General features: G+C 44.2%; 1 protein-coding gene across 1 annotated transcript; it reads right to left on the bottom strand.

Annotated features, from left to right (window-relative positions):
* Positions 1–472: 472 nt before the first annotated feature.
* On the bottom strand, positions 473–17,643 carry LOC134489042 (serine/threonine-protein kinase pim-3-like). The gene is made up of 6 exons (XM_063291464.1): positions 17,435–17,643; positions 11,800–11,900; positions 7,745–7,795; positions 7,010–7,376; positions 4,350–4,526; positions 473–2,910 (listed from the first exon to the last, which is right to left on the bottom strand). The coding sequence occupies exons 1-6, from the start codon at positions 17,517–17,519 to the stop codon at positions 2,753–2,755; spliced, it is 939 nt and encodes a 312-aa protein (XP_063147534.1). The 5' UTR covers positions 17,520–17,643; the 3' UTR covers positions 473–2,752.
* Positions 17,644–24,782: the final 7,139 nt, after the last annotated feature.

Here is a 24,782-nt window from a genome sequence, read left to right as displayed (position 1 = left end):
GGACTGGCCCAAGGTCACCCAGCTGGCTTGATGCCTAAGGTGGGACTAGAACTCCCGGTCTCCTGGTTTCTAGCTTGGTGCCTTAACCACCATACCACACTGGCTCTCGTGTAACCTCATACACTTTCACTATTAGTTAGGCACTGTTTTCTCTGCATGTTTTACTATTTTTGTAATAATTTCAAAGGAGATTTTTAACACATTTGTTATCATTTATATTTCAAATTTACTTTGAAAATTCTTCAAAGTAAAAATGATGTAAAGCATGTGCAATTGCAAACCTTTGTATTCTTTGCTCTCAACCTTATTTGAATTTCTCAGAGGATGAAGAGTTTTACAAATATAAAAGTTCTGGAAATGAGCACTGAATTGGCCAAAAGAAGATCTATTTACCTTAAACCCAGGTCAGTTACACACAATGGCACTCAACAGATAATGTCCCCAAAATACATGTGCATACAAGAGAAAACAACTCTTTCTTATAAAAGTTTATTTAATCCCAGATTGGGCTTTGTAGATACAGGGGCCCAAAAGGGCGAGGCACTGTGTTATGTGGTTGCATAAATGTATATGAGAGGCAGTAACAAGACACACAAGTCCACAAATATAAAGTAACAACCTGAACTGGCATATAAATATTCTTTAGTTATAATTGCTAGCGGCAGTAGGGTTAGAAATGGTTGCTGGTAATATCCCAGGCTGGATCCCCGGTTTTGCAGCCCTTCCCTTTTTTGGATACAACTCCGACCCAGCTCCCACTTAATTAAGTATCAAGAGGCACGATACTTGTGTTAAATGGGCAGGAATTTTAAGACTGCTCAGCTTTGTGCAGATACAGGGAACCACAAGTTCATGCTTTGGTATGGCCAGGAAGCAATCAAGGGGAGACTTTGCTTTATTTTTTCTTCCCCATGATCAACAGAAGCAGAGGTCACTCCAAACCCTGGAGACACTCAGAAAGTAGTTAGACTTTTGTTTTCCAAATGTCTTTGAGATCCAGATTAAGAATGGAGTCTTGTTTCCCTTTCCAGATGAGAGCTAGAGCAGAATATTCAAGCTTTTGGTAAGCCTGAATTGTCAACAGTAGGATACCAAGCAAAGTCATTATCCCCCGCTTCGTTCTGGGCAAATTTGTGGCAAGCACTCCTCCTGGCTGACTACCAAGGCTGGCTAAAGTTTGTTGAGGCCTGTTTAGATGACCATGACTGATAAATCTGCCTGAAAATCAGCTTTAATCTTCACCTCTATTGTCAGTCTTAACTGCTTGTGGAGGTAGCGTCTGCCTCTCTTTACTAAGTGGCAAGATCAGAATTCAGAGCAACCGGAGGAATACAGAAATCTCCCTACTACAGAGGGGAATTCACTGAGAATCCCATATAGCCCAAAGTTTTCTAGAAGGCCAATTCACAGAGCCAAAAGGCCCTTGCTGCTACTCTTTCAAAACAAAGTTCTCATTCAAAGGTTAAGAGCACTTTGGCCTAATTCATTAAGATGACTAAGGCTAAACAGAAAAGTCCCCTGTTGACCCCTCAGTTTCTAAGGAAAAAAAAAAAAAAGCATGTGGGGGGGAGAAGAGAAGTCTCACAAAAACCAATAGATGAAAAGATATTTGCCAAGGTTAAGAAAACATCCATGGCACCAGACTTTCCCTATATTAACTAAAATCTCAGCTGTACTTGCAAGCCATCTCTTGGGAGGCCTAAGACTGAAGTGATGGAATGAGCAGCAACCAGGGCCACCTACATCCACATCTAAAGTCTCCCAGATGAAAGATCTATGAGAAGAGTCAAGAATCCTATCAAGAATTTCAAACAAGAAACTCAGGATTCTGAAAGCCATTAGAACCACAAGATTCTGCCAGCATTTTTGGAAAAGGTAGCATTTTCTTTGGAATGAAAGCTTGGCTTGAACGTGAACAAAATTTGAGGCTCTTGTTATAATAGAAGAGGCTTGGAGCCAGGATTTTTCAGAAGTTCAATTAACCCCACACCCCAACCTTGCCCTTATTTGTGGACTAATTTTGTATATACCCTTTTGAATGAGATTAGGTCTTTACTTTTTATTCCCTTCACCTTATAAAATAGGGCAATGCAAGGGAGGGCAGGGTAGAGAAGTCAAGCACTAGAACTTGGCTTCAGACTTGGAATGGCTGAACAGGAATGGATATATGGGGTAAAGTGGGGAGATGTTATTGTGTCAGTTTTGGGCTGTACTGGAGAAAAGTATTCCTAGACTCAAAACTTTAACAGGTAAACGCTTAGCATCAGCATAAAACGAGGCTCCCCAAATGGAATATCATGCTAAATAAATAAGCTGGCACCTCCAGAGACATCACCATATATCCAAGGTACATAAAAATGCAATGCAAACCATTCCTGCTGCCCCAAGGAGGTGGGTCCTGAGGTGCTCAAGTCATACAAGAGAAAGCGTTGAAACACTGCTTGCCTGGTGCCAGTCTCTGCCCCTTCCCAGCACACAGGGTCAGGCAGAGTCCTTGTGTAAACAAAACGGTACCCCTTGGTCTCTGTTGCTTTGTGTCGGGGCCGAGCGATAGCCCCATTGTCTAGTCAGTTGGGCAGGATTACTGCCACACCATTGAGATTTCAGAAATTGCCCCCAGTGGCAATTCCCCGCTCAGCTAATCAGCAGGAATAAGAAACAGTGATTATATCAGTCCATTGGTGCAGGAGAAGCCACAATGCCTTTGCTCCTTGTATGGCAGGCTGCCCCTATTCTGTCTGGAGGCTACCAGTCACAGGCTGGTACCACCTTTGTGGGTTGTGGGCTGTTGCACTTTGCATCCGCTTGGCTCTGAGAATGTGAGGAGCCAGGGGTGAGCCAGGATCTGCTCCAAGGAAGGTCGCTTCTCTGGTGTTAACGAGAGGCACCACTCAATCAAGTGACGGCAATCTATCAAAGGAGGAAATAATCATTGATATTGCACCATCCTATGGACAAACCACTCAACAAGGCTGACATCATTAAAAACAGGCAGTAATTATGCCATTTAGCCAAAGCATAGCTATTTTCCCACAGCCAAAATCTATGAATTGATTCATTGATTAACCAAACCAAGGGACAGTCATTCAGAGAAGAAAATTAATAATAAACTCATACAGTAAAGTGGCCCATCCAATGGCAACTGCTTGTCACATGTCCCTAACATTCCCACAGTCAAAGCCATTGTGAAGGTCTAAGTATTCATTGGCTGCCACTAGGTTTCTAGATCCAAATCAGAGCACTAGCCTTAACTCACCTAGCTCTACATGGCTTGGCTCCAGTGGGTCTTCAGGACTGTCTCTCCTGCCCAGGTTGTACCTGTCCAATGTGTTCTTCCTGAAAGGGGATTCTAGAGCTCATCCCAACATGGGGTGAAGGGCCTGGTGAGGGGCAGCGACAGTCCTCCTTGGGGGCAACCCCCACATTATGAAATAGCTTATCCAAGGTTTCTGGGGGCCCACAAACCTGCTATTCAAAGCAGTATGACCATTAAGTTTCACAGAACATTTGTGTGTTGATGAGGGTTACAAGCTCCTTTAATTTTGTTATTGCATGTTTTTACTGTGTTTTACTGGCCTAAAAATTTATTTATTTTACCTGTTGCAGCTGGGCTCTGCCTGCTGTAGGGGGTTGGCCTTGTTATTTCAACCACCTAGAGTCTCTGACTGGGGGATGGGTGGGAGGACATATACTGATTTTGTTAAAAAAAATCTGCTTTCCAATGGCATACACAAAGAACTCAATGGGGGAATGGCCAATTTAACCCTACTAGGGAGCCAGTTTGATGCAGTGGTTAAGGCAACCGACTAGAAACCAGGAGACCATGAGTTCTAGTCCCGCTTTAGGCATGAAGTCAGCTGGATCACTTTGGGCCAGTCACTCGCTCTCAGCCCTAGGGAGAAGGCGTCAAGGGCAAACCACTTCCGAAATCTCACCAAGAAAACTGCAGGGACTAGTCCAGACAATCGCCAGGAGTCAAACTGACTTGAAGGGACCAAAAATTTAAAAAAAAAAGAAAAAGAAACTAGACCAGGCAAAGAATATTGGCCTGGACTGACACCTGAAAGAACACCAGTTTTCAACAGAAAGCCAGGTAACTTCCTTAGACTAGAAGTTCCCAGACCAGCCCCCATTTGGGTCCTGTGACAGGATCGGATATACGTATTCATTGGCCTAAGCCAGTGTTTCTCAACCTTGGCAACTTGAAAACATGTGGACTTCAACTCCTAGAATTCCCCAGCCAGCATTGCTGGCTGGGGAATTCTGGGAGTTGAAGTCCACACATCTTCCAGTTGCCATGGTTGAGAAACACTGGCCTAGGCTCGCTGGGACCAAAGAGCAGTGCTCACCTGAGGATATCCTACAGTGATAGTGGAGTTTCCCAAGCAGGATCTCCTCATCACGTTCAAAAGGGATGTCCCCGCATACCATATCATACAGCAGCACGCCCAGGGACCACACTGTGGCAGGCACACCATGATAGCGGTGGTATTTTATCCACTCGGGGGGGCTATATACCCGCGTGCCTGTAGCAAGAGAAAGGAACAGCTGACAACATTGCCCAAAGAGACTTCCTCAGAACTAAATGCTTGTAAGCCAAATCTTATTTACCCTGGTAGGTCAGATTAGCCATACCACAATGGTCAGATAAACAGTTCCTCAGTAAAAAAAGAAAAAGAAAAAAAGAAAGTTGACCATATGCTGCTCCAGCCTCAGTTTTCCCATATATAAAATGGGACTTATTCTATCTGCAAGCTTAGGCACCATTGAAAATATTAAAGACCTTCTCTGTGTAAAATACAGTTTGTAAAATAATTATTTTGGAGGAAAAACCACCACACAAACTTTCACCTACAGTGTACAGTAGCACACTCCAGAGCAAGGTTTCTCAACCAGGGTTCCATGGAAGCCTAGGGTTCCGCGAGAGGTCACTAGGGGTTCTCTGGGAGACGATTTATTTAAAAAATTATTTCAAATTCAGGCAACTTCACATGAAGGAGATAAATTTCATTCTTCATTTTTAGTTTAAGAACGCAGTTAATGAATATAGACAGGCTTACACATAAAACGAATATAATAATTTTGCAACTTCCGGCCTATATTTGAGCCTGAATGTGCAGAGATTCCCCGAGGCCTGAAAAATATTTCAAGGGTTCCTCCAGGGTCAAAAAGTTGAGAAAGACTGCTCTAGACACAGATTTCCTATCTCATTTGCAATCAACCCTATGAGTTTAATAATATAAGGGAGAAGACACAGCTAAGAATCTGGAGTACGTAGAATTATTTTACAAATATATCAGGTATACACTTAGCACATAGAATTTCTGCTTCCCAGAAATATTAAAATCAGAAGGGTGCAATGAATCAAAAGAGTTAACTAGCAAATATTTGGGCAATGAAAGTATTCTGAAAAATTCCTAACCATCTGAGCCTCTTTAAGAAACAATGGCCAGTCTTAATCTAAAACAAACAGCCTAGCTTAAGAAAAAGATCAGTTTGCTTTTACCTTTAGCATACTTTTTAAAGGAATTCAAAATATGAGATCCCTGGGAACCAGATACATAGCACAAAACATTCTTAAGGTCTTCGGACACATGACAAGACACACAGAGGAGTTCTTAGGAGCAAGAAGGAAAACTATGACTACAACTGGAACTGAGCTCATTCCACTGTAATGTTCTGCACATGTTCTGGCCCATGCCTAAAATGTAACTCTCCACAGATAGTCCTTGCTTTACAAGAACAATTGGGACCAGAATTTTGGTTGCTAAGTGAAGCAGTCATTAAGTGAATCCTATCTGATTCTACGACTTTTTTGTGGCAGTCTTAAGTGAAATACTATGGGTGTTAAGCGAACCATGTGGTCATTAAGCAAATCACACAGTTCCCTATTGATTTTGCTTGCCAGAAGCCAGCTGGAAAGGTTGAAAATAGTGATCACGTGACCATGGGATGCTGCGACAGTCATAGATGTGAACGGGTTGCCACATGCCCAAATTGTGATCACGTGACTGTGGTGAAGCTGCGATGGTCATAAGGGCGAGTTCCGGTCATAAGTCGATTTTTTCAGCACCACTGTAAGTCCGAACTGTCACTAAACAAATGGTTGTTGAGCAAGGACACAAGATTTGTATATATAAAGATCTTTCCTTATAAATGTCCAATGGATGTTTATCAAGGGAGTTGTGGCATAGTTCTCTTGGTGAAAAGGTAGCAAGTACGGCCCTAGAACTCCTCTGTGCATTCACTAAACGTATGGGTGAATTCGTGTTAATTATCCATGTAGCTACTCATTCTACATTAACACACAGAACACCTTTTGCTTTTCTTATTGGTCAAGTGCTTCAGCAGGTGGAAACATCTAGGAGGCTAAGCAGATAAAGGAGACCACTAGAGAACACCAGGGCTATCTAGGCTAAACTGGAAAGTTTTTTTAAATTTTCAGAAGATGACGACATCAGACTACTTATTGCTAAGAACGTCTATAAAGTCTGCAGAAATCAAGCTTGGTTCAAAGGAAGGTTTACTTAATCAACTCAGAACTGAGCCTTTTGGGAAAAAAAACCCCAAAGAGCTCTTGCCTTTCTCTACCAATTCTCTGAAATCCTACGATCAGAAACTTTTCCGTGTCACATTTCAAGACCAGCTTTTCTGAGCCTGATTATCCTCCAAGTATTTTGGACTTCAACATCAAAAATCTCCAGCCAAATGGTCACTTCAAGTTCAGGGGCACCAAGTTTAGGAAAGCTATTTTGGAGACATTTCTGTGACAATCTGTTCAAGAGATCTGATCTCTCGGTTTGCGCAGGAGATTGCCACTATATGGGGTTCCGTGTCTTCTCCACCTTCCATAGAAAGTTGTCTTGTACAGACCTTTGGTCCACCTAACCCCGTGTAACTCCACAGTGACTAAGAGTAACTCACTGCAGTTTCAGACAAAGGTCTTGGCCTTTCCTACCTGCAAATGTTCCCCTTCCTTCTACCTGCCAACTACATAGCCTCTACTCACCATCAAAATCTGTGTACGGAGAATCCCGCAGCAATGCACCTGAACCAAAGTCTATGAGCTTTAAGTCGCCATGCAGAAGATCTACCAGGATGTTTTCGTCTTTTATGTCTCGATGCAACACACCACGCAGATGGCAATGGCGCACTGCCTCCACCACTTGTTGGAAGTAACCAGCAGCCACATTTTCAGGGAGCGGCCCCTGGTCTGTGATAACATCAAACAGATCCTGAGAAACAAGCGGTCGCTCCATAACAATGAAGTACGAGTCAGGCTGCTCAAACCAATCCAGAAGACGGACAACACCTCGGCAACCTGGAGATGACACTTTCTTCAGCAGAAGGACTTCCAGAGGAACAAGGGTGCCGTTCTAGAGAAAGAACAGAAATCAAACTGATAAAGCATTTGCCGCAGTTCTCCAAACAACAAAGGGTACTGCAAGAGTTTATTTATTTAATTTTTATCCCGCCTTCATTTTTATAAATAACTCAAGGTGGTGAACCTACCTAATACTCCTTCCTCCTCGTATTTTCCCCACAACAACAACCCTGTGAGGTGAGCTGGGCTGAGAGAGGGACTGGCCCAAGGTCACCCAACTGGCTTTTGTGCCAAAGGGGACTAGAACTCACAGACTCCCGGTTTCTAGCCCATTGCCTTAACCACTAGGCCAAACTGGGTCTAATTTTAATTGCAAAAATGTTTAATTGCGAAAACGTTCAAGATGGAACAAAGGCTCACCATATGGTGGAACTGCAAAACTCGGTCCTTGGCAACATATTTAATAGCCACCTGAAAGAAGAAAAATGAGCAAACTTTTAAAATGCAATCTTTACTGCAATCTTTTCAGGTCTAGAACAGTCTTTGCTACAACCCACAATGGTATCTAACCCAGTCCTTGGAAAGCACAGCTCTCCAGCATCCTTAGTACAGGCCTTCCTTATGCCTTCAAAGCTGGATCTCCTCAGTATAAACTATACAATTTTTCTCAAAAACAGATTGCCTCAGCTTTCCTTTCAAAAACAAATAGAGGTAGTCCTCATTTCAGTCATCACAGTGATGAAAACGTAACTTTGCAACAAGTCTTCACATTTACAACCTTCCCAGGTCTGTAAAGCAAAGAAAACCTGAAGTAAGATCATAAGCAGTCACAGTTTCACTTAGCAACTGCTTTGCTTAACAACCAAGTTGCTGGTCTGTCACTATCGCTAAATGAGGTCTACTTGTATAATAAAGTACATTGAAAGAGTCTCTTTGGCATTGGGAGAAGTATCTCTCATTCAGCATTATGGATTCTCCCATGAGTACTTTAACAGCATGGACCAGCAGCAGCCGGTTTGAGAACAGGGATAAAGATATTCTCATCCAAATCACTCTGTCTAAAATAAAACACAAGTTGTGTCCATTGTGTATACTGTATGATTTACAGTAACTCCTTTCACAGCTTTGGGGAATTCCTTACCAAGTCTTATCAGACACCAAAGAGAATGATCTGTTCTCCTGCTATTTCAGCAGATGCCAGCTTTGGCTTGAAATCAGCCTCACAATCAAGGTTATCCAGTCCACTTGGATGGGTAGAGTACCAGTAACCTCAAGAACAACCCAGCAGTTCTGGGCATTCAGTGAGGTGTCGCAGCTGTAGGAAGGGGTGATGCTGTCTTTGACATCATTTCTTGTGATCTACAATATCACTGGCTACACAGGATGCTGCTTTCACCACTTTGTGATGTTTGCCTATAATCTAAAGTTCCCTATTTGTAGAGAAGTTGCTTACAATATCCTGCTTCAGTATTCTACAAGTAGAAATTTTATTTATTTATCATATTTCTTCACTGTCCATCTCTTGTTGCAACGACTCTAAATGTCTAAATAACTGGAATGTCTTCTTTTGCTGGGAGCTTAACTCCTTTCTCTCTACCCACTCCCCCCATCAATACCAATAGTTTTTCTTAGCAGTTGAGGAAAAAAAATCGATGGAAACTGTAGTTGCCTTTTGATTGCCAACCACAAGCATGTGGCAAAAATCCCTAGGAATGCATGTAAATTTCTAGGTACTCATGTATTGTATGAGGATAACTGAATGCCCTAATCCAGGGTTCTGTAAACCAGCAGATTCGGTGCTATTTCACAGTCCCTTGTAATATTTTGGTTAGCCCTAATAAAAGTATCAACAAGATATGGAGTTAGATTCCCCTCCCCCATCAACTACTATGGCTATGATTACCTTTTAAAAATAGGCAAAGCTTTACAATCTCACAATGGAACTATGTACCTACCCAGAAAACTATTACAGTATCGGTGACCTTAAACGTCTTCAAGAAAATATCATACTTCCACAGTCCCTATAGCCAACCCTGATTTTCTTATATCTCCAATTCCCAGCATTCTTGACTCCATGGAAAAAATGGGATTTTAGTCCCTCTCTTTTTAATCTTCTGCTTGTCTCAGATCTAACTCAGGCAGTCTTTCAGACATGGGGAAGCATTTCAGTTAATGGAACATGCATTTCAGGGGTTGTTTTTTATGTTTTACACATAACCCTCATTGGGCAGGCTAAGGTGTACATTAAGATGTATTCTACTGGTTGTACTCAAATATGGTACAAAATTATTAGACTATACTGGACAGCAGAAAATTAACAGACCTATTCATATATTAAAACAGCTTTCTCCTCATCACAGGGTGACTACTGCTAGGCATATGTTTCTATTCAGTATTAAAGAACGCAGCCGTGTTCTGGGGGTCCTCCTGGATTCACAACTCCTGCTCAAAGAGCAGGTGGCAATCATGGCCAGGAGGGCCTTTGCTCAACTTCATGTTGGGCACCAGTTACGCACCTTCCTGGGTCGAGGGGCCCTTCAAACAGTCACTCACGCCCTGGTCATCTCCCATACAGACTACTGTAATGTGCTCTACATGGGGCCACCCTTGAAGGATATCTGGAAGCTACAACTGGACCAGAACGCAGCTGCACAAGCAATTTTAGGTGCCCCAAGGGTGACACATGTAACACCTTTGCTACTTGAGCTGCACTGGCTCCCAGTTTGCTTCTGGGTCCAATTCAAGGAGTTGGTTATCACCTTTAAAGCCCTACATGGCATGGGGCCAGGTTACCTGAGGGACCGTCTCATCCCCATCTCATCGACCTGTCCCACCCGGTCATGCAGGGAGGGCATGTTACAACCCCATCCATAAAAGAATTCCACGTAGCGGGGTCCAGGAAATAAGCCTTCTCTGCAATAGCTCCCGCCCTCTGGAACATTCTTCCCCCAGAGGTGAGACAGGCCCCCTTGCTCCTGGACTTCCATAAAAAACTAAAAACCTGATTGTGTCAAGGGGAACAGTCTTTCTTGGGGATGGCTAGCACCCTAGAATGGCCCTTTATACTCACGGGTTGAGATACACTCTTTAGCCATCTGGACTTTACTACGTTTTATATTTTTATTGTTTATTTATATTCATATTTATTGTATTTATAATGGCATTGAATTTTAAATTTTTTGTTGTAAACCACCCAGAGTTGGGCAGTGATAAAATTCAATAAATAAATAGCCAGTTCCTAGAAAATCCATCCCATAAGTTATTAACTACCCAGATGAAGTCTAAGTTTCTATAGGCAACTGAACACAGTGTCTAGGTCACCCTCCCAAATAATAATAATTTGGTTAGTGAATCAACCTATTTTCTGGCCCTACACAATATACCAAGTCAGGAATTAGGGCACATACCATATTAAGCACAAAAAAACAAACCACAGCTACCATGTTGTATGAAGCCAACCAGCATAGAGTCTAGAGCTACAACATACAGAATGAGGGGTTTTTTAAGGTTTTTTATAATATTTAATATGGGTTTTTAAAAAAATGATTTATTATATTTAATATTATTATGTTACATGAGTTTATCAGCATACTAATATTTATTAAGGCTGTGCTGAGATCAGGCTTCAAAGGACAAAATATGCTTCTGAATGAGTGCAGAGACATGGGCAGCCCCTGTTGGGAACACCTTAAACCAAATGCCTATTTCCCAGAATCAAGGGCAGCTGTGTGAGCCCACAAAAGCCACAGCAGGTGTTCCCAATAGGAGCTACATGCATGCCCACCCATTTTCCAAATTACACTTTGCCCTCCAAATCCAGATTTCTACACAGCTCAAATTAGTTAACTCTGTAAACAAGTTAATTATCCATGTCTCTATTTTCTGCATTTCCAATAGTCTTCTTCCCCAATCTCCTCCAATCATGGGTATCTACATCCTCTTGAGTAAAAATAACACCATTTCAAGCAGTTCAGGAAATTGGGCTATAGTCCACAGAACTTTATGTTCAGTTATGGTTGTCAGTCTAGAAGCCCTAAAGCCCAGATAATGGCTTAAATCAACAGCAGGAGGCAACCACTAATATATGCTCTAGGGTTTTTTTTTTCCATTATGAATTTTTTAAAAAGAAGGCACTCATGTCGTTAACAGGGAATCTGAAATATCTGAATGGTTGGGATGGTGCTTCAGTGGACCTCTCCTCTTTCCGAAGCCGATTGTAAATCCATCCGAGCACCGAAGAGGATAAACCCTGGAGCGCCTCGCCCTCCAGAGGCTTTAGACCCCTGCTTACCATTAGCCACGATAGCTAGAACTGATGGGAGTGGGCTCGGAGCGCCTTGAGGGCCGCTCGTCCACCCTACCGGCACCTTCCCCGCGAGAAGGGGTTCCCCGTTTCCTTACAGCCGCGGGGCTCTCTCTGCACGCGGTTGCTCCAGCCTGGTCTCAGAAGAGCCGCCGCTCACACGTTCACTCACCGGGAGGGAGTCGCTGAGCCGCGTCCCTGCGTAGACCGTGCCGAACCCGCCGCTCCCGATCAACGCTCCCAGGCGATAGCGCGTCTCCAAGGCCACCTTCCCTGCAGACAGAGAGGGGAAGACAAGTAAGGTGAGGTGCGCTCTCGCCTCCTCCTTTTCCCAGCGGGGACGCCCATTCACAAAGACGCCCGGGCGCTGCCACACGTGCTGCAGGCGCTGGGATACCTAAGCAGCCGGGCTCCTCTTGCACGGCGTCCGGGGCCAGCGGCCCGTCAGGACCCTGGTGGTGGCAGATGGGTCCCTGAGCCACAAGCATGGCCAGCCAAAGCAGCGGGCAGCCCCCCGCCTCAATCCAGGCTTAAAAGACTACGCCCGCGCCCCGCCCTCCTCCGCGGCCGCTGGCGCTGCCTCTGCCGCGCGCGCCGGGGGGATTCCTTCGTTTTTACGAGGCTACCCACTCCACGACCTCCCTGGCCAATAGGAAGGCGAGCCGCATGACGGAGGGCAGGGATCGACCAATGGGAAAAAGACCTTAAAAGTTTAATGGGCAGCCGGCCAAGTCTAATCGACCGGGCGACGAAACAGTCGGCGAAATTCGCGGGGCGGGGGGAATGCCCTACCCGGGGGCGGGCACGCGGAATACTCCAACCAATCAGGAGGAGAGCGGCGCGCGACGCCAGCCAATAGAGAAGGGGCGCGCGAGAACTCTCCCCAACCCCGCTGCTTGTTTATCCACGTGGGAGCGACCGGCGGATGAGTGTTCGAGTTGGGCATGGCAGAGAAGAAAGTTTATTCGCCGGACGCGACATCTCTGCCCCAGACCCGCACCCTCTTTTATGTTTTGTGTCTTTCCTCGTTCCCCCTAGTCAAAGCTCAGTCTTTTCTTCGCAAATGCGGACTAGGAAAAGCACGCGAGGGTTGAGCGGTGAAGTCAGGGAAAGTTTCAGTCGTGGTGGATTTGTGGTGTAGACTTATTCCTGCTCCTCATTCAGACGAACACACTAACTAAGAAGCGCACCTATGCATTTTTGCTTACAGGTAGACCTCACTTAACAACCATTCATTTAGTGATGGTTCAGACTAATGACTGCTGAAAAAAGCAACTTACAACCGATCCTCACACTTACAACTATTGCAGTGTCCTCGTGGTCATGTGATCACGATTTGGGTGCTTGGCAACCAGTTCACATTTATGACTGTTGCAGCATCCTGTGGTCACGTGATCACCATTTTCAACTTTCCCAGCCAGCTTCTGGCAAGCAAAATCAATGGGCAACGGCATGATATGCTTAACAACCACTTGGTTTGCTTAATGACCACCACAAAAAAGTAATAAAATCAGGTCAGATTTGCTTAATGATTGCTTCGCTTTGCAACTGAAATTTTGGTCCCACTTGTGGTCGTTAAGCAAGGACTACCTGTACTCTGCCCATTCCAGACAGCCTGTTTAGCTTATATAAAATAGGACCACAAGGCCTCCCTGCTCCCCAAACATTTTTTTTTCCCTTTGCAAACATAAAATGCAGGTATGCGTTAGTTAGCTCACGGATTAGGTATATTGCTGAAATTTTCCAGCTGAGACCTTGAATCTCTCTAGGTGGCCCCTTCCCCATAGCGGTGTCAGAACAAACTGCTGCTGACTGCATCTTTCCTGTTTGGTGCAACCTTTACTAACAAATAGTGCGGCAGCTGGGTCAAGGTCTGGATCTGGTAAACAGGCAAACAAAAAGATCCTTTTGTGCATCCCAATGAGAAAGAACAGCTGCTAATTCAAATCTCGTGTAAACAAAGGTGAAATTGGTTAATTTGAAATTTCAGTTTTCTAAGTACAGGTCCTTTAGTCAACAATTGACTTTATTTCTTAAATTGTATAGGGTTAGTATATTTCTGATCCTCTGAGGCCAAAAGTAGAGAAAGACAAGAAAAATATGCAAATTTTAATCTTTCTCTCTCTTTGTGTATGTGCATGTCTGTTTTTCACACAGCATTTTGCTGCCTCATCTTTTCAAAGTTTTCTAATGTATTTTACTCCTACTGAAACAACATAGGTTTCGGTATACAGTAGATGTGACAGAACCAGGTTGAACCTGGGCAATTGTAGCACAGTTTGGCTTGGTAGTCATGCTTATAGTTTCAAACCTTTACATATCTTTAAAATGAACCAGCTGAAGAAACTGCTAACAAACAAGCTGTTGACGCAGGGAGGTGTGAGACACTGAATTTAAAAACATTTTGTCACCGAGCAGATGAAACCTCTCCCTCAACAATTTAATCCAGATACCAGATGACTGAGCAGACATCTCTTTTTCTATCTCCCCCAGGAGAGTCTGCCAATTCAATTTCACTTTCCTACAATGCAACCCTATAAAGATAAGCCCAAAGCTATCAACTTTGCTGACAGACATAGCTAAATTCCCTAGGAATGCAGGAGTTGCCCTTAAGTCAGGGAGCTCTGGCTATAAATGACATCATCAAGGGGTCAGGATGAAGTAGGATAGTTTGCTCAACCTGAGAGAGAAATTGTGGCAGCAGTGACTGGTGGACAGGAGTCTGGACAGGATCTTGCACAATGGATTTGGAGGGACATGCTGTTTTTCTGCCTTCTGGGCAAAGAGACAGGCAGTTTTATTCACTGTGTACTTTACGGGAGATCCTATGTTGCTGGGAAATGGCGGGAAGGGGAAAGGACAGAGTAGAAGATATAACTATCATGTGAAACCGTGCTGTGAGGCCAAAGTACTGGCTAGCTCTACATCATCCCAGTGATTAAAGGTAGATCTTAAAAGGGCATTTAGAAAGGATATTATGGAGTGGAGGAGGAACAATTTTGTCACAAGGACAAGAGAGCAACCTTGACTGAAAATGTTTTTCAGTGACACATACATTTAGAAGGGTCACTGAAAAAAATAATGCAAACAAAATAGTTTTTTTTTACCCTGATATATCTGCAAGAGGGTAAAAAATAGAACAAGATTTGTTTCCAGCAAGCTTTCTTTGTCAGGCAAAGGGATCTTGCAAAGACATTTTTTCGCTTTACTCATAGACATGAACATCTAAGCCGGAAACATCAAAAGAAGCACAGAGGCAAATTTCTGTCTCTGCTGTCATCTGGCTAGGTGGGTTTAGATCAGGCAGTGTATCTCAACTCTGCTTTGCCTTCAATGAGAAAATAATTATTGCAATTTAATGTATAGAATTTTTAACAGAATTATTGAGATGATGTCTGGGTTCATACATGTACTAAGCCAATAGCCTAATGTTAAACAGTGGCAGGATCCACATTTTTGCTAAGCAAAACTAAACAAAAAACATTATGGCATAGTGGGTCGTGTGAATGTAGTCCCTGTAAAATACCATTATGAATATATAAATGCTATGTAATACATTATTTATTTATTTAAATTTATTGGCTGCCCAACTCCAGTGGACCCTGGACTTTAGAGTGGCAAAGCCAGTGTCTCTTTGTCTTTGACTTAATTATGTTTTTTTCTCTGTGGTGAATAGCTCTTTATCTGGTAATGCATATTATTTTATGTACTTCAAGCCACCCTAGCTAGGTCTGTAGAGCCCATATGCTCATCTAGCACCAAAGTCCTATCACAATGACCACATGGATTGCTTTAAAGGAGAACAGTTAATTTTTTAAGGACAGCTATTTATAAACAATTACAAATGATGGGCCACAGTGGTATCAATGGGGGATGGAAGAGGGCAGAGTCTGCATCTTGGCAGGTATGGCATCATAATTGAAGCCCTGCCCCTTTTGGAAATATGGTTGTGTTGTACATTTATACAAAAGGGGCAGGTTTTGATTATTTCCATCTTGCCCTTGGTTAAGAATAGTGAAAAAAGTCTGCCTATCCATCCCAGTAAACTGTTCATTCTTTTTGCAACTGCTGGGCATAAATTTACCCACTAATGCAAGGATAGGCACTTTTTTTAGGTGAAGGATATATTTGGAATTTTGGAAGCATTCACAAAATAGCCACCATGGGATATTTGCCTGTTCACAAAATCACTGCCATAATGGACATGGCCAGTTACAAAACATCCAATTAACAGAAGGAGAACCAGTTCCCAAGGAGGTTCTCCAGTGGGGCATTTGTAGAGTCCAAAGGCATTGCTGCAAATAAATGTGATGGTACAGACTGGTATTTGCATTGCCACATGTCCATTTCCTGTTTCACTTTAAACAATTAGAAGATTAAAAAAACAAATAGGAACAGGATCCCAAACACACAGAGGGTCTAAGGGCACATTTTGGTGCACATAGGCCATTCTGTGTACCCTTCTGCTCTGGCCATTGAACCCCCTGAGCCTCTGTGAAAGCCTGGTCCTTGCATCATTTTAACCAAACCTAATCCAGACGTGAGCTGGAGATAGGATGGCCAACTAGTGGATCACAACTCCCATCCTCCTCAGCCAGTGCTGATGCCATGCTGGCTTTGGGTGATGTGTATTGTAGTCCGATACCAGTTTAGAGAAAGTTAGCTCTAAGCTTCAAAGGAAGTAGCTAAAAAGCTTGTAAAGCTAGCAACTGCTGACAGGAGTCAGCACTGAGCTAGAACACCACAGTCTTCTTTACATTTGGCAACAAGCAACATGATGGAAATATCTCCGCACTGGTCTTCAAACTTTGTCAAGAATGGTATCCTTCCTCCAGTCAAGGGGAAAAAAAGCTATTAAAATGTACCACATCCAGGCATAAAATATAGCTTGCAGTGTAAATCCTTAGCAAGTATATCAGAAGTTGGGGTGAAGGAAAAGATGGAAAGGGGAATTTACACAAATCACAACCAGATTTAAACATGGGGAGGGTGGAAACAGCCCAAATCCCTGACATTTAAGAAAAGCAATCCAGCCAGTCTTCCCCAACTTGATGGTCTCAAATTGTGTTGAGAGTACAACTGCCAGAATGCCCAGCGTTGCCTACCAAGTTGGGGAAGGGTGCTGTTTTCCACTGTGGCAATTACCTATCTACAGCTGCAGCCTCTGGTGCGGTGTTTCTCAACCTCAGCAACTTTAAGATGCTTGGACTTCAAATCCCAGAAATCTCCAGCCAGAATGCTGGCTGGGGATTTCTGGGAGTTGAAATCCACGCATCTTAAAGTTGCTGAGGTTGAGAAACACTGCTCTAGTGTCACCAGTCTCCGATCTGTGAGGAGTCTCTAGAGACACATCTACATGGGCTTAAGAGTCATTCCATCTCCCCATGGAACACTGGGAACTGTAGTTCACTTGGGGTGGGAGTGAAGCAGAGGGTTTAGAAAAGGTCAACCCTCCTCGACAAACTACACGTCCCAAGATTCTTTGGGGGGAAATGGTGACAGCTAAATTAACAGAAAGCCAATACAAGGTCGTAGTGCAGATACCATAAGCCCCCTTAGGCACGCAGAACTTTTGGTAGGAGGCCAAGATCCCATAACCAGTGGACAATTTGAAGGCACTCAGAGGCGAAAGCGGTGGTGAAGCGCCCACTACAAGCAAGATCGAGCCTGCTCCCTGAGAAATACCCAAATGCTTACAGTACATTTGTGCATAACCAGGACGGCTGGGGCTTGTAAAATATCCCCCAGGCAAGCGATCCCCAGCCCTCTCCATTTCCCTTCCCTCAAGTCTCTCCTTGGACGCTTACCCTGAATCGGATCATCTCTGAGGCATCCCGGGTTAATCATGCTGTGATGAATCTTGGGAGGGTAAAGAACCTGCACGGAGGACATCGCGGCCCCCTCGACCCCCGGGGTGACAAACGAGCAGAGCTCTGGCGAACCAGGAGCAAAGAAACGCAACTCTAGCGACCCCCTCCCGCAGCAACGACCAGAATCCCAGCGAAGCCTGCAGGGTTGGGAAAGCGACGTCGCCCCGCCCCCCCCCCGGTGACGCCACGCCCAGCTGTCGCTCCCGGCCGGGCTCTTGCCCGCTGGGACAGCCACCCCCCTCCCGCTCGCTCCTTTCTTGGCGTGCTCCTCTGGACTCGGTCGACCCCTTCCTTCGCGCTAAGAGACAGGAGGGGCTGCCCCATTGATACTGAAGGGGAAGGAGCCCATTGGGGAGGAGGGACAATTCAACGGTCTACAACATCTCTTGCTGCCCTTTTTTTTTTTATCCGTTCAGTCGCGTCTGACTGCCCAAACAAGTCCCTGCAGTTTTCTTGGCAAGATTTTTGGAGGTGGTTTGCCATTGCCTCCTTCCTAGGGCTGAGACAGAGGGACTGGCCCAAGGTCAACCAGCTGGCTTTGTGCCTAAGGCCGGACTAGAACTCACCGGTGTCTAGCCCTGTGCCTTAACCACTACACCAAATTGGCTCTCCCTGCTGCCTTTTGGTGGCCAGCAAATTATTTCCTGGCTCTTTCCTCTTCTGGATTCTGCTGCTGCTTCTAAGATGGAGGAACATCTGTACAAAGGGAAGGGAGCATCCATCCTTTCCTTTGCTTCCTTGCTTAGATTTCTGGGTCCTGTGAAAGACACTTTGCCCCATAATGCTGCCTGGAAGCAGAGACTGATCATGCTTATGACTAGTTTTTTTTTTTGGTGGTTTGCATATTTATGGCTTAACACAAAATGTAAATCAATTAATTCTGGTTATTCAACAAACCATAGTTAAGCAAACTATGGTGTAGTGGAGTGTATGATTTGGAGCAGAGCGTAGACAGTTTCGTTTCTTTGCTTGCTGTCTTACCGTGTTGGGAGCTGCCATATTTGGAGGGCTGGTGATAGAAGTGTCACTCATGCACTTCCAGTGTCCTGAGGCCAATTCCTCACGATTTACCTTCTAGCATCACCTAGCCATCCCTCTGGTGGCATACAGTTCTGTGCAAAAGTATTTGCCTCCTTTTGGATTTTCTGAATTTTTGCATACTTTTTCCACTAAAAGTTACCAGATCTTCATGTAGATTCTACTAATACATAATGAACAAATACCATTTGTTGTTCGTTTCATAAAGAAAGTAATCCAACATGCAATGTACCAGTGGGAAAAAAATCAATGCAATCAGAAGGGCCAGTTGTGTAAGTACTTCTTTAAAGAATTTATGTATCAATTTATATATCAAATTTAGTCGCCGCCCATCTCACTCAGCGACTCTGGGTGAATTAGGGTTGATCTAGCCAGCCCTGCCCTAGATAAATCTCACAGACTTGGGCTTCCTGCATTACAGTGAAATTCTTGCCACATGGAGTCTAAGATGCATTTTTTGCCTGGTTCCAAAGAAAACACTGAAGGCCTCTGTAAAAAAAGTAACTGATGCTTCTCAATCTGGAAAAGAGCACAAAACCATTTGAATGCTCTTAGACTATACCAATCCCCAGTCAGAGACGATCTTGAAAAGGAGAAGATTTGAGCTGATAGCAAATCTTTCCTAGAGTGATTGTCCTGTCAAAATCACCCCAAGAGTGCAGCATTAAATTGTCCAGGAGGTCACAGAGAAACCCAGGATGACATCCAGGGATCTGCAGGCCTCTCTCATCTTGGCAAAAACAGCGTTTGTGACTCCACAATCAGAAATGTCCTGGATAAAGGTGAGATTCAATGGAGAGGAGCAAGCTAGAAGCCATGGTTCACTAAGAAGAACATCAAGGTTGGCCTTAAATTGGTGCAAAAGCACCTGGATGACCTTCCAGATTTCTAGAGGAATGTTCCATGGACACAGGAGCCCAACATTGAACTTTTTGGGCCACAGGCAGTGGTGTTTCAATAATGTTTAACAACCGGCTCTTCTAGTTCCATTGCTGCCACCACGCCACTAGCCACTGAACAGCCGATCTGTGCACTGGGCATAGTGGCTCAGCTTGCTCTCAACTGGCTCGCAGAATTCCTGAAAACTTAACAATCAGCTCTTGCGAGCTGGCTCCAGCACACTACTAGCCACATCAGTATGCTTGTCTGATGGGAACTAGTGGTTAAGGCAATGGGCTAGAAACCAAAAGACCATGAGTTCTAGCCCCGCCTTAGGTCTGAAAGCCGGCTGGGTGACCTTGGGCCAGTCCCTCTCTCTCAGCCCAAGAGCCAATCAGGTGTGGTATGAGAGTTCTAGTCCCGCCTTAGGTCTGAAAGCCGGCTGGGTGACCTTGGGCCAGTCCCTCTCTCTCAGCCCAAGAGCCAATCAGGTGTGGTATGAGAGTTCTAGTCCCGCCTTAGGTCTGAAAGCCGGCTGGGTGACCTTGGGCCAGTCCCTCTCTCTCAGCCCAAGAGCCAATCAGGTGTGGTATGAGAGTTCTAGCCCCACCTTAGGTCTGAAAGCCGGCTGGGTGACCTTGGGCCAGTCCCTCTCTCTCAGCCCAAGAGCCAATCAGGTGTGGTATGAGAGTTCTAGTCCCGCCTTAGGTCTGAAAGCCGGCTGGGTGACCTTGGGCCAGTCCCTCTCTCTCAGCCCAAGAGCCAATCAGGTGTGGTATGAGAGTTCTAGTCCTGCCTTAGGCACCAAGCCAGCTGGGTGACCTTGGGCCAGTCCCTCTCTCTCAGCCCAACTCACCTCACAGGGTTGTTGTGGGGAAAATAGGAGGAGGAAGGAGTATTAGGTATGTTCGCCACCCTGGGTTATTTATAAAAATAATAAAGGCGGGATAGAAAATAAATAAATACTGCATTCCCCAATATATATCTAATAACAACTATCAAGAATAGGAGTGTAGTGTCATGTTTTGGGGTGCTTTGCTGTTGTCTCAGGACCTGGATGACCTACCACCATTGAAATAAAGTGCTCCGTATCACAGATTTCAAGGGGAGGGTGTCAGGCCATGAGCAGAAGCAACAAGACAATAATTCCAGACATGCAAGTCTGCACATATAAGGGCTGAGACTATTAAGATGGGAATCAGGGCTGGAAAGAGACATCACATAAACTTTTATTAGCTGCCTCCCAAGGCCAGCAAAAAAACCCAATCAAGTATCTGTTTACTGAGACAGGAAAAAAAAAGCCTAGTGTTTAAATACTGGAGCATAACTTGATACAAGTGCTCTGACTGCCTTGTGGTGGGCAAATCAACTCTTGCACTGAAGGATTCATTCACACCTGCAATAAATCTTCTGACCTAGTCCTGCCATGTATGACTCTTCAGCCAAGTAAAGCTAAGTGCTGACTGAAGAGTTAAGTATTTGGAGAAATTGAGATTTACTACCAAACCCAGGTGTGAAGTCTGACAAGATTTGGCAAGAAGAACAACTCCAATGTTCTGGATGACAGACCCTATAGCCATTTTGTGGTGGGACCTGAAATGAGCTGTTGATGCTAGAAAACCTTCAATCTTCTTGACTGAAGTAGTTTGCCAGGAAGTAATGGGCCAAAACTCCTTCCCAGCAAAATGAGAGGCAGATCACACACTCCAGGAAGTGCTTTATTGCAGTTATTGCAAGTTAAAAGTGGTGGAACCAGTTAGTGAATCTAGAAGGGCCATTATATTTTTACAGTGGCCCGCGATGTTATTTATGAAATAAAAGAAACAGGCACCAGTTGCTGGTGCTATTTCTCCACTCGCCCTGTATATATCAGTTGTTCCACAAAAATCCCTGATACTCTTCAGTGGCAAAGATACGCAAATATATGGAAAATCCAAAAGGAGAGAGTACTCTTTCATAGAACTCCACAGCTCATTATTATCAACTCAGCCCAGGATGGTTGGATGATATGGGCTTTTCCTCAGCCAGGCTAAGTTTAGACACAGGTTTAGCGCCCTTTCAGAAGAGCGCTATACCTGTGTTCAGAAATAGCCTGATGGATCACAGGCATGGAGCAGTTGCACTAAGCAGGAATACTGGGGGCATCCTACCTACTTCATCCTGTGCACCCCTCTGCGCTTATGATCTGTTAGTTGAGCAACTTTACAGGTGACAGGTGACTATCTCTTGTTCTGAGCAATTTCCTACACTTGCCCAGCCCCACCCCATCCTGGGTTAAGGAGCATATAGTTGTTTTCCTGCCAGTAGATGGGAGGGGGAAAATAGCTGAGGAAAATCATTTCCTTAACTTTGTTGGCCAAGATGCATAAGGTCAGCACCTTTTGTCAGCCCTGTTACAATAGGGGCACTACAATTTATGCTGGCATGCTTTTCTGCCAGCTCAGGGACTGATGGATAGCACTTTAAATGCAGCCGTCTGGCAAAGCTGTATAAGACACTACAAATCACTACTAATCACTGGGTGTCATTAGGGGTGATGATGGGGCCCATCTAAACTGGAGAAGACTGATCTATTTCCTTCAACTTTGTGACTGTGAAATGAGAAATAAAAACAGGCTGCTATTCCAGATTAGTGGATATGAACTCATGTATCTCCTGCTGCCACAAGCAAGGACCATGTTCTCTTATGATGTTTAACAGATACCAAAATTGTAGTTATTTCCCTAAACAAAGGAATAAAACTTGACATTACTGGAGCAATTTATGGCTAGAATGCTAAGCACCTGTGAGACTTCCTGATCCTCTGCAGATTACTGCAAGGTATGTGCAGTTTAAATCAGCATTATTTCAAAGTGGCTCCTATCAAATGTGAATGTAAAATCTTCCCTAGCCAGGATATTGAGGATGGCACAGTAGAGTCAGTTTTCCTTGCAAATTCCCTCTTAAGATTCATCCATGGTATTTCAGAAGGGCCCAAGCAAATACGTTTTTGAATCTCATCTATTGATGTCTGGTTTTTCTTCTGAAAAGAAGAAACAGAAATAGTGGAAAAAAGATACTCATTTGGTGGTGCATCAAGCTGGAGTTTGCTGTTTTTAACCAGTGGTAAATGTTTAACAACCTGGCCGGCTCCATTGCCACCGCTGTGCTGCCTGCTACCCACCAAACACCTGATCTGTGCACTAGGCATCAGGGCTCAGCTCTGCTCTCAATAGGCTTGCATAATTCCAGAAAATTTTAACAATCAATTCTCACAAGCCAGTATGAGCCAGCTTCATCACAGCACTGTTTTTAACCCTTTCTTTATTAGTAGATGTAAGCTGCTCAGAGTCTTCGGGAATTGTGTGGCATAGAATTCACCATACACTCCTACGTATCCAGAAAACTGATCATTCTTACAAGTTTTATATGTACATTCCAGGCAGGCTGAAGATATTCTTAGTCTGGGTTCATTTATTCACTCGTTCATTCAATTTATATTCCTGCCAACTTTCAGGTGCTTAAGGAGGCTAACAGCACATTCTCTGCTCCCATTTCCCCCCATAAGAACAACTGCTGTGAGGAATGTGGGACTGAGAGAAGGCCCCATTGCACCTCACGACAGGACAATCATTCCTCAAGAACACTATCCCCCCCCCGACACTCCCTGACCTCCAGATATCTTTCCCCAGACCATGAGTGAGACAGCCTTAAATTGTTCTTAGATGTATCAGTGTTAGAGTAGTATTTTCCCTCTTATTCTGAAACCAGCCAAGGGTAGCCTTCAAGCATGTCAACAGATTTTGACACCTATAATCTGGAAGGGAAGTCAAGTGACTGGGAACAAAGACATGAGAGGGATCTTAAAGGGGAACAACAAAGGTGATGCCAGCATATAGTAGTTTTCTGTAGATTCAAGAATGAGTGGTTAACACTGGAAGTCCATAATAGGGAAGGGCTCAGAGAATGACTAACCCAACAGTATCCAGTAAGTTTCCATGGCCATAGGTGAACCTCAACCTGGATGTCCTTGATCTTAGTTTAATGCCTTAACCCCTATGCCATAATTGGCTGGGTTTACACAACACACTAAGCCATAAATATTGGCTTACTAAACAGTGACTATGTACACAAACCATAGTAAGTAAAAGCCAAACAGGCCACCCTATGGCTTAATGCAGTGTGTAAAAGACAGTCATTATACTGTTGGCAACTTTTATAATCTTTGCTGTATTGAGCATATTCACACAAATACCTCAAGACAGATTTATATATTCTTCTTGTCTTGAAAACATTCTTCAGCTTGTTTATTTGATGCAGTAATTAAACATTTGTCTTTTCAGATGCCTGGGGCAATGTGCAGTAAATGCTGTGTTGCACTTTGTAAGATAGATGGCTGATGCTAGAAGGGGTAGCCATATGCAAAGCATGTATAAAAGGGGCAGGATGTTGATTGTGTGGTCTCAGGTGCCTCTTGACTTTTTTGACCCTCTCCGTGAACACCTAATGTTTCAGACCTACATGCTTTTTGCAACCCCCCGCCCCCGGCTTCTCTGACCAAGCTGTAGAATATTGGTGACACAGTTTCCTGCCTTTTTGCAATGGCAAAGACCACAAAACTGTAATGTGAGACCAAAGAGAAGCTTTGCATAGTTCATTCCTCCTAACCTGTTTAAACTTCAGCTCCCAGAATTCTCATCAATGGCCAAACTGAAGTCACCCAGGTGAAGATGCCCAGGTTGGAGAAGCGTAGCCTAGTACAAAAGCAAGCAAGACCCCCAAACTCCTCCCCCAACCCCCACCCCCAAAAGAAAAAGCAGACATTTGACCTTCTCCTTTGGCTACATCACCCCAGTCTTTGTGGCCCCCTCCCTCCCACAAAACATAATTTATGGCCCCACCCACCAAAAGGTTGCCCAGTCCTGCTTTAGGATTGGTTAGGGTAACCTTGGGCCAGTCACTTTCTCTCAGCCCTAGGAAGGAGGCAATGGCAAAGCACTTCTGAAAACCTTGCCAAGAAAACTGCAGGGACTTGTCCAGGCAGTCTCCGAGAATCAGACACGATTGAATGGATTAAAAATAAAAAACTTCCATGAGGATGGTGAAAATATGAAATACACAACCTCATTTGTTTGTTTATAGATTTAAACCCCTCATTCAGGACTAACAAATCCCTCCCAGGATGAATTTAACTTCTAAATTTAATACTTTTCTTCATATCACAAGTACACGGACTGAGTCATAACACCAAACATGGATTCCAGGCTGTGTGACCTTCAGTAAACTATTACAACGGTTGTGTTTTTCACAATACAGAAAAAGCAGTGCACCCTCTTTCGTGACTCACAACAGCCCCGTAAACAATCAACATCTTGGTCTGCCCATGCTT

This window comes from Candoia aspera, chromosome 2, assembly GCF_035149785.1.
Source record: "Candoia aspera isolate rCanAsp1 chromosome 2, rCanAsp1.hap2, whole genome shotgun sequence".
NCBI lineage: Eukaryota > Metazoa > Chordata > Lepidosauria > Squamata > Boidae > Candoia > Candoia aspera.
Note: the sequence above shows the minus strand (reverse complement) of the source record. Positions and strands in the feature narration are given on the sequence as shown.

Bases quoted from the DNA above. Each gene is read 5' to 3' on its own strand.
- LOC134489042 (XM_063291464.1), bottom strand. From the start codon at position 17,519: ATGTCCTCCGTGCAGGTTCTTTACCCTCCCAAGATTCATCACAGCATG. The intron at 11,901-17,434 runs GTAAGCGTCCAA...CTCTGTCTGCAG, and splicing joins CAGAGATGATCCGATTCAGG to GGAAGGTGGCCTTGGAGACG. The intron at 7,796-11,799 runs GTGAGTGAACGT...TTCTTCTTTCAG, and splicing joins GGCTCAGCGACTCCCTCCCG to GTGGCTATTAAATATGTTGC.